The 10,614-nt window shown below is 33.6% G+C and overlaps 1 protein-coding gene across 12 annotated transcripts in view; it reads right to left on the bottom strand.

The window, feature by feature from the left end:
- The window catches only part of CCDC91 (coiled-coil domain containing 91), a 385,716-nt gene that overhangs the window by 306,098 nt on the left and 69,004 nt on the right, over positions 1 to 10,614 (bottom strand). For 11 of the 12 annotated variants that reach the window (XM_037734255.1, XM_037734257.1, XM_037734254.1 and 8 more), the window contains 2 exons: positions 6,268 to 6,311; positions 4,071 to 4,149 (listed from right to left, as the gene is read on the bottom strand). In XM_037734255.1, coding sequence (XP_037590183.1) covers positions 4,071 to 4,149; positions 6,268 to 6,297 — 109 coding nt within the window. In that variant the 5' untranslated portion in view covers positions 6,298 to 6,311. Of the gene's footprint in view, positions 1 to 4,070; positions 4,150 to 6,267; positions 6,312 to 9,734; positions 9,758 to 10,614 lie in introns of those variants that run through there. The other variant, XM_037734253.1, reaches the window with a different exon arrangement.

The following is a 10,614-nucleotide window of genomic DNA, read 5'->3' as shown; positions in this document are numbered from 1 at the left end:
AAAAAAATAGTTAAGATGGTAAATTTTAGGTTATATGTCTTTTACCACAAATTTTAAAAATATAAATTAGCATAAAGCTAAGGGACCAAACAACTGGTGCAGAAATAAAACTGTCAACTCAGAAGCAGCAGCAGTTAATGACATGCAGAACAAATTCATCGATAGCTCCATACCTTTTCTTGAAAGAAAAATAAGACTCAAGTAAATGGATGTAAGATTAGGTGAGTAATACAATGGTAAGTAAGGAGCAATGACAAAAGAATAGGAACAGACAACGGGAGCACTATGTTGATCATAGTTTGTCTTACAAGCTTCAAGCACAATAGCATGGAAGGCAATGTGGAGGGTTAGGCTATGAAAGAGAGAAAAATGCTTAAAGAAATGCAATTCTCCTTGGACAGCTTTCACTAAAATAAAGTAATAATTTCTACATGTTTATCGACAGTAAAGAAAATAGGAAAAGAGCTTGACAATTTCATATTCATTCATCTCTTATTTATATTTTGTAATTCCTATAAGGTTGTAAAGACATATTTTACAGGTTAGATATCATAACTTAAAGAGATAGGCCCACTTTGTATAAAGCATCAGCATGAACATTTCATTTATTCTTACTGACAATTCACTAATTTCATCATCAGCACTGGTTAAGCTAGCATTTTAAGAGTTCACTATGTAAATAATGCTAATATATATTAAGATGCATGTCTTGAGGTATCTCAACCCACTGACAGAACTGCAGGCTATACAGACACTTTAAGCAACACATTAATTATCCCAATTGCTATTATGAAATCCTCCTCCACCTACTTGCCTATCCTGAGCGGTAGAATCACTAGGCTCACCAAACCCACTACATTCTTAACAAAATCCTTTACCCTAACCCCAAGAATGATTTCTATTTTCCCCCAAAAACTTTAAAAATGTGAACTAAATGTGCCTTAGTTATCTTCTTAGATTTTAAGCTGTGGTAAACCTTGGTTAATCATCAGCTGTTTTTAAACTATTTTCCATATAGATTATAGACAGTTAAGATACAGGTAGGGAAAAAAAAGGAAAAAAATTAGTCTTTTCTTAAACTGAAAAGAACCAGCCTTAGATCTCTTAAGGGTTCCTATCTTCTCAGGTTTTTACTATGGAAATGATTACATTGTTAGGCCAAGCAAGCTGTTCAAATCATCCTCACCTCAATACATTTCTGCTACCTGAATCAGAGGTGGACTTCTCCAGTCAGAAGAAGACAAATTAACAAAGGAAAAAGACAGCTTTGGCTGAGTAAAAGCATACCATGTCTTTAACTTCATCCCTTAGCCATGTTTGTTATTCCCCATTTCTGCAAGTCACTGAAAAAAAAAACAAAAAGAGCTAATTCTTCATATATAATTTTTCAAAAGGGAGTGATGGAAAAAAGTATGTGAGTGTGAGTGTGTGTATGTGTGTGTGTGCAAGATGGTTTGTCCTTTAATTCCAGTTTTGCTAAGGTCTGAGAGCTTGACCCACTAATATACAGACATATGCAGATGTGACATATAATGTTTACTACTACAGAACAGGAATTAGGTAATTTGCTCATAATATACAATTCTTTAATACTTTGCCACAATTTTATTACAAGAAAACAGACTACTTTTTGTAAAGAAGTACAATTTGCCTTAAACTTCCAATCTACTGAAATCATTTCCTTAAAAGCCACTTACAACCATCTATGGTATTTTTCTCAGTCTCCAACCTCATTAACCTGTCTAAAGCCTTTGACACCAGAGCCTATCATGGCTTCTTTGAAATTTTCTACTTCTAATTTCTGTGTTGCAGCACTAGTTCACAATCCCCTTACTCCTCAGACCTCTTTTAACTCCTCCTATTCCCTACCTTTGAACAACCAAATTAACCTACTCAACATTATTCTATGTACTGTTTCTCCCAGCAATCTCCTACAACTTTAACTGCCATTATCAATGGGAAAACTCCTAAACCAAGAACTCTAGCCCTAACCTTTCTTTTTGAGTTTTAGGTGCCTTAAATATATTATACATGTCTAATATTAATTCACTAAAGCCCCATGTGTTCCAAACCAAGTCTCAAATTTTCTATTTCATGGTAACACCATTCTTTCAGAACCAAGCGTTGAAACCTAAAAAAATCAATTTTACCTCTTCCATCACTGTCACCTCCAGTCAGATAGTCCTGCTAACTCTTTTCAAAAAACTTGAGTTACTGAAAAAGAACTGAAATAGAATCTAAAAGAAAAGACTTCATCCCTAAACAGTTATGTGTATCAAATGATAAAACTTTCTCAAACCATCATTTTGTCATCTACACAATGGAAAAAGTATAACTGCTCTGCCTACTTTACAGTAAACAAATACGTGGCAGCATACTAAAAATCCTGAGCCATTATATAAATATCATCTACTATCCCAGCTCTCTATCCATTTCCAATGCCATCCTAATCTGTTCATTCAGTTACTAATTCATTTATTCATTTTATTATTTATTCATCCTACAAATATTTATTGAGAGCCAACTATAAGCCAGATACTATGCCCAACCATTAAGATACAACAACAGGACAAACAGACATGGTGCCTAACCCACAAAACTTGCCGTCTAACATGAAAGTCAGATAATAGGTGCATGTAGACATGGGAAGGTTTGCTGGGAAGGTGCCCCAGAAAAAAAAAATTAAAGCAAGAAATAATACATTTACAAAAATAGGAGTTAGTATCATAAGGGAGTAGAAATGAACAGCAATGGGAAGCAATAAAAACAATTCCCAGCAAAGAAAATAACACATAGAAAGCCCTCAAACAAGAATTAGCATCCTAACAACGCCATCACCTTTCTCTCACTTGCACTTTTGTTCCATTTATCTTTTTCCCTTCAAAATCTTTCCTCATTCTCCCATATCTGACTATCAAAATTGTATGCATCCTTCAGATACCAGATCAACTATATATAGATATATTTCCAGCTGCCAGGTTAGTACTTGATTCATATCAGATATGAAAACAAGAATTTGCTAAATAAATGGCTAAAATCATCACTCTTCCTAAATGACAAATCTATTTCATATTGCAAATATGCATGTGCCTACTGTACCCTTGAAGTAAAGGACCAGACTATGCTCCATACATCTCTATATCCCCACAGTGCCCAACGCATAAGTATTTGTTTCATGTTTTACAACAAATAACTAACATTTTAGAACTAGGTAAAGCTGTTAAAAAAATACTTTCATCTTCTACTCTTGACTTTACAATGTTCTAACAGAAAACTGAACACTCAAAATATTCTTTAGACATAAATTAATGTTAAACATGAGGTCTTCCAAGAAACATATGTCAATAATAGATTTATTTTTGTATTTAATTTTTAGAAGACAATTTTTTTTTTTTTGAGACAGAGTCTCACTCTGTCACCCAGGCTGGAGTACAGTGGCACAATCTCAGCTCACTGCAACCTCCATCTCCCAGGTTCGAGAGATTCTCTTGCCTCAGCCTCCTGAGTAGCTGGGATTACAGGTGCACGCCACCACGCCCGGCTAATTTTTGTATTTGTAGTAGAGGTAGAGTTTCACTATGTTGGTCAGGCTGGTTTCGAAATCCTGACCTCGTGATTCACCCACCTCAGCCTCCCAAAGTGCTGGAATTACAGGCATGAGCCACCATGCCTGGCTAGAAGACAATTTTAAGTTTCAGTACTTTTGAATGATTTTATTGCAAAAATACTTTTAAATTTAAACATAGTGAAGATGATAAATTATTTTTAGAATATAAAAAGGAGTCCTTAATGAACTAGACAACCTAAAACAGTTATGGAGCACTTCACCTTCCATTCTATTTTAATTTCATTTAATGTTCCTGATATCATCTTTAGAATCAGACCTCAAGTCACTAGCACAGAATTTGTTATATAATTCACAATTTGTTATTTTAAAAACCTAAAGAGTAAATCTGGATCATTCCACTTTTCATATCAGAGAAGGACAAGTAAAGTAAGAAACAGGGTTTCAAAGAACAGGCAAAACTGTTACATGGAGGAAAAAAACCCTACTTCCTAGATATCAATACCTGTAGGAAAGGCAGCCCAAGGAATAGCAGGAGATGTTGTTTGGGTTTCACCATTTCCACCATCAAAAGTCTCCGCAGCCTACAAAACAAAGGCAAGATTATTGTAGAAGAGACGAAAAATAGGAATGCTATTTCAGTGATCAAGCATTCCAGTTCTACAGGCTTATCTTCTGTAATACACCAGACACTTTCATATTCCCTCTCAATACCCAATTGCTTTTCAGTCTTCACTGCTACCACTTCTGCCATGACTCACCATCCCCAGTACCCATGCCTTATTATCTTCAAGTAAAAATGTTCTTTCCTTATTCAAATTACTGTTCATCAATGAAGTTTTTCTTTCATACATCCTTAATGACATTTTCACTTGTAAACTTTATATCTAAGTATTTTAACTTACATTTACTCATCTATGCAGGAAAAATATTTGTCTTTAAAAATATAGACACCAAATCCTTTTAACTAATTAGCACAAGGCCCAATTAGAGATTAATGCAAAGAAATAGGATTCATCTGCCTTGAATAATATACTAGTCAGACTTAATAGTATTCAATATTTAGAGAATTCCTAGAATTCAAGTTTTCAATTAATAAGCCATCCTATTTATTTTGGAACAATTACTGAATACTGAGTTTGTAGGTAAGAGCACAGAGTTTTCTGTTAGATGCCCAGGTCACAGTAAATTTTCTACTAAAAATTAGAGCTACAATTTCAATTTGTACCCTACAAATTAAGGAAAAGTTAAAAGAGGCAATCTGAGACAGGACATAAGTGACACAGAATATAGTAACTATTCTCTACAGCTAAGAAAAATGAACATATTTCATATAACTAACAATAGAGACTCTCTATTTATACAGCAGGATGTGGAAAGAAAAAAAAACCTAACTACAATTAAATTATAATGTTGGTTAACCTGCACCTATGCAGTACTGAAAGGAATCAATTTGATGAATATAACAAAGTATAATACTGTTACCCTACAGAACACTATCCACTGTATTTTTTTCCTAAATGAAACATGAAGTGTGGTTTAAATAAAGAAGACTATGCCAGATTGTAACCTTCAAATAACTAACAACTTCCAAACAATAAACTAAGTCAGATGATATCTAAAATATACATTTTCTTCAAAATGGAAGGCATTTTAACAAAAATAAATGTTACATTTCGGTAACATAAATAAGATTCAATCACTCAATAAAACCCAAAATATTAAGCAAAATGCAGAAAGCATACAAGCATGCTTAAACAAAAACCAGTTTTAGATGAAACAGAGAAAACAGGTATGTCTAGACACCATATTGACTGATTTTAAAGATCAATAAAAGAGAAAAAGATCCTAACCTAACAAAAACCTCACACCATTCTTTCATGAAATTCAGAACACTGAATATATACTTAACATCTTATTTATCCTATTAAGGTCATTATTTACAATCCCGAGTTTTTATAATTCCCTTTTACCAAATCCAAAGTAGGTAAAATTCTTTAAAAAAAAAAAAAAAAAAAAAACTACAGCGTTCACTTGATGGTAGTTCCAGGACTTGAGCTCAGGCATTCTGACTCCTAATCCAGAGATTTTCCTGCAAGACTATACTGGCTCCATAAAAATAGCTGGGTTATAAAATATTTCAATAAAATGAACACACATTGAAAAGGATTAGGGAAAAGACAGTGCTTCTTCAGCTAACAATTTCCACTTACAAAGTATCCTATCCTAACCTACTAGAATAATCTAATAATACAACATACTAATTAACTTTATAGCCACGAAAAGGCGATGCACTTAATATATTAAATCAAGTCATTACAGGTGTAAACATGCAAATATGTGACAGGATCTTCAGTACTCATCTGTCATCTCACAAGTATTTCCTAATATACATGTATCCCAGTAAAATCATCTGCTGACAATTTTTAAAATCTTTCCTTTAGTGCTTATTCTGGTAGCACTTAATTACTTCAACTTAAACCATTCCTATGGGCAAGTCCAAATGTTAAATAATAAATCAGTCTTAATTTTTAGAGGGTATATTTTTAATTTTCCCTGATTTCATCTTTTTACTCCAGAATTACATAAAAATGATCAAGGAAAGATCATGATGCCAATGAAATATAATACATTCTCAAAACAGTTTACTCCATTATAATCCCACAAAGTTAAAACAAACTAATGTAAATAACAGTGCATACCTCAAAACCACCAAAATCATCATCATCCATTCTTTAAGTGGCACCTGAAAAATATAAAGAGATATTGAAACAAGCCCACACAGTCATTTATGTCAAAATACTTCTCCAACTTAAATGTATACATATTTGTAAAATAAAATTATTTGTCTATGTGTTAATGCAGAAATAAGAATTTGTAATTGGCTTTTACTTTTTGGCAAAATTAGCAATTTCTGTAACTTTTTCAGCAACCATGTATTCGGCCATTTTATGTTGGGACACCAGGAGTGGAAAAATATTCTTTTACATTTTAATTTGCTTTTCCCAAATTGGCGCTAGGGCTCAATTCAATAATGCTTCCTGCTTTTTGCATCTATTCCTCAGTTGTCTGGCAACATCAGCACAAACTTCAGCTAAGAACAGGACTGTGGTGAGTTTTTGGAAATCTGTCCCCCACCACAAAGGTTCTTCCCTCGGTTTCAGGGCCAAGGCTGATTTAGATTTTCAAAATTGATCAGCATTTTTGAGCTGTGGCCACAACTTTTGGATCATTTTGATATGTGTATTTTTAGCTGAAACTGCTTTGCATTTTTTGAAGAATGTGGAGCAAGTTACTAGGCTGATCAAGATAAATCAAGTCATGTATTCAGGGGATATGAGGGATAAGAAAAACACAAATGAATATCCAGAATTCCTCTTTTAAGTATGTAAGAAAGACAAGCACTAGAATAATATTTGTTTTTGTCCTAAATTTATGTCATAAAAATGAAAAGATAAAACCATTAATATCAGGGCTTAAAAAAAAAAAAAAAAGGAGCAGCAGCCTTATCAAACAAACCATGAAAAAACTGAAAAACCTGAAAAGGTGAAACTAGTAACCGGAAGTATACATTAAAATAAAAAGTAAGTTCTCATATAGATTGTTTCTTAATCTACAATTTGGCACCTATAGTTGCGAATCCATAGCTACAAGCAATACTCTAGTCAACAATAATTGATTTTTTAAAGTATATTTCATTGCACTTTAGGTTCTGGGGTACATGTGCAGAACATGCAGGATTATTCCATAGGTACATACGAGACAATGTGGTTTGCTGCCTCCATCCCCGTCACCTATATCTGGCATTTCTCCCCATGTTATCCCTCTCCAACTCCCTATTCCCCTGCTGTCCCTCCCCTATTCCCCCCAAACAGACCCCAGTGTGTGATGCTCCCCTCCCTGTATCCATGTGTTCTCATTGTCCAACACCCACCTATGAGTGAGAATATGCGGTGTTTGATTTTCTGGTCTCTTGTCAGTTTGCTGAGAATGACGGTTTCCAGATTCATCCATGTCCATACAAAGGACACAAACTCATCGTTTTTTATGGCTGCATATTATTCCATGTGCCACATTTTCCCTGTCCAGTCTATCATCAATGGGCATTTAGGTTGGTTCCAGCTCTTTGCTATTATAAACAGTGCCGCAATGAACATATGTGTGCATGTGTCTTTATAATACAACAATTTATAATCCTTTGGATATATACCCAGTAATGGGATTGCTGGGTCAAATGGAATTTCTATTTCTAGGTCCCTGAGGAATTGCCACAGTCTTCCACAATGGTTGAACTAATTTACACTCCCACCAACAGTGTAAAAGTGTTCCTATTTCTCCACATCCTCTCCAGCATCTGTTTTCTCCAGATTTTTTAATGATTATCATTCTAACTGACATGAGATGGTATCTCAATGTGGTTTTGATTTGCATTTCTCTAATGATCAGTGATGATGAGCATTTTTTCATGTTTGTTGGCCTTATAGATGTCTTCTATTGGAGAGTGTCTGTTCATATCTTTCACCCACTTCTGAATGAGTTTGTTTTTTTCTTGTAAATCTGTTTTAGTTCTTTGTAGATTCTGGATATTAGTGCTTTGTCAGATGGACAGCTTGCAAAAATTATTTTCCCATTCTCTTGGTTGCCAGTTCACTCTAATGATTGTTTCTTTTGCTGTACAGAAGCTCTGGAGTTTAATTAGATCCCATTTGTCTATTTTGGCTTTTGTTGCCAATGCTTTTGGTGTTTTAGTCATTAAGCCCTTGCCCATGCCTATGTCCTGAATGGTTTTACCTAGGTTTTCTTCTAGGGTTTTTATGGTGTTAGGTCTTATGTTTAAGTCTTTAATCCATCTTGAGTTTCTTTTTCTATCATTCAAAAGTGAACACAGAAAAAAATAATCTGTACAACAAACTCCCGTGACAGTTTATCTATATAACAAACCTGCACATGTACCCCTTAACCCAAATGTTATTTTGAAAAACAATGTTTTAAATTAAAAAGAAAAATTTTAAATGAATATACCCAAATATTATAGTTTCCTTGACTCAGTAATACAAGATGGACTTGATTACAGGAAAACAATCCTTTCCCACTACCAAAATAAAACCAGCTACACACATTAAACTATATGTTAAACAATAATCTTAAGGGCATTTTCTAGAATCATTTGCTTTAAGTAGTCATCCATAGCCATGCTTTACCTTCTCAATGAAACTAGAACTAACACCTTCAAAAAGAAAATTTTTAAAACTGTCAAAGAAAAGTAAACAGTAAAAGCATTAATGTCAAGGATTGTTTCGATAGGCAAAGCAAATTTATTTTCACAGAAACTCAGTAGGTAATGACACTAAAAGGAATGTATGTAGACAGAAACATATTATAAAAAGGATAGGTATTAACCAGAATATAAGCATGGTATCATTACCCTTACTCACAATTTTAGCAATCTGATGAAAATTTTAAAACTGTATTTCTCCAAAAATTAAAGCTAAGCAGGTCACCCATCTATAGCACTTAAAATACATAAACCACACTTTCAGAAACGTTTCATGATACTTAGTTGGAAATGGAACTCATATTATTTTGTGTTGCAAGTGAACAGAAATCTGTATGTGGCTACATTTTTTATGAAGAAATTATGAAAGTGACATGGACACTAAGAATTAACCGAGCCAAACTATAAACACCAAGTTTATCTTTTCCACATATATCCCATGAATCTCAAAAAAACAAAAATTTTTTAGCATCTACATATGCTGTACTCAAATAATATGGTTTCAAAAGACTGGAATTTTTAGAGTAATGCTTCTATGTGTTTTCTTAAGTCACTTCCTAATAAATTATTTGTAAGGTGCCAGAAAATTTGAAAATAAAAACAAATATCCACGTGTAACTATCATTTCAGCTTGTTTGACTGTGGTAATGAACCAAATACCATCAGTTTCCTTAGTTCTGATCTCTGCAAAAGAACACAGTAGTGACCACCGATGTTTTCCAGACTCCAGCAACTTTTACATATTCAGTGGCTCATGCCTGTAATCCGAACACTTTGGGAGGCCAAGGCAGGCAGATCACCTAAGGTCAGGAGTTCAAAACCAGCCTGGCCAACATGGTGAAACCCCATCTCTATTAAAATTACAGAAACTTAGCCAGACACGGGGGCACGCACCTGTAATCCCAGCTACTAGGGGCTGAGGGAGGAGAAGAGCCTGAACCTAGAAGGCAAAGGTTGTAGTGAGCCAAGATCGCATCACTGCACTCCAGCCTGGGTAACAAGAGTCAAACTCCGTCTTTAAAAAAAAAAAAAAAGCAGATGATAGTCTTCCTTTTATTTTCAAAAAAACTAATACATTTAGAAAACATGTCCAATTTCTTAACATATACTAGAGAAATAAATATTTTTAAAGCAATAATCTTTCATCCAAATAATTTACACTTCAATTCCTGCAAGTTTACTCTTGAGCATTTTAAATAGGAGAAAAGAAAAGTAACAGCACTGACCTGTTAAAAAAAATTTTTTATAAAATATGAAAATTGTTTTTAAAAGGAAATTATAAATATGAGCTTATTTATATATTTAGCTACTCCAATACATTTAAAAGATTTATTTTATCTAAAGTGCATTCTTTTCAAGTATTTTAGAATATTTCTGGCATTTACCATTAGAGTCCATTAAACTACAGGTATTACAAGAGTGTAGCAACAGCAAACATATCTGATATCTAAGTTACAGAATCATAAGCCTGGCCAAAACATTAACAGATCAGGTAATTCATTTTTTTGTGTCATAGCAGAAAGATATGTATACTTCATTATTATTAGGAATCTACACTGAAAGTTTTCACCATATCAAGGTCTAACAATTCTCAGACTTCTTTATATCTAAATTTAATCTCTTTTGTTGCCTTATTGTATTGATTCCCTACTTTGCTATTCTTAATATTTAATACATTGCTGATATTCAAAAAATGTTTTACAAGACAGACACAGAAGAGGATAAAACATACAGAATACACTATGTAACAAACTTTTTTTCAGCAATTCTGTAT

The sequence above is a fragment of the Cebus imitator genome, unplaced genomic scaffold (assembly GCF_001604975.1).
Source record: "Cebus imitator isolate Cc_AM_T3 unplaced genomic scaffold, Cebus_imitator-1.0 Scaffold596, whole genome shotgun sequence".
Classification (NCBI taxonomy): Eukaryota; Metazoa; Chordata; class Mammalia; order Primates; family Cebidae; genus Cebus; species Cebus imitator.
This window is presented reverse-complemented; position numbering and strand designations above follow the sequence as displayed.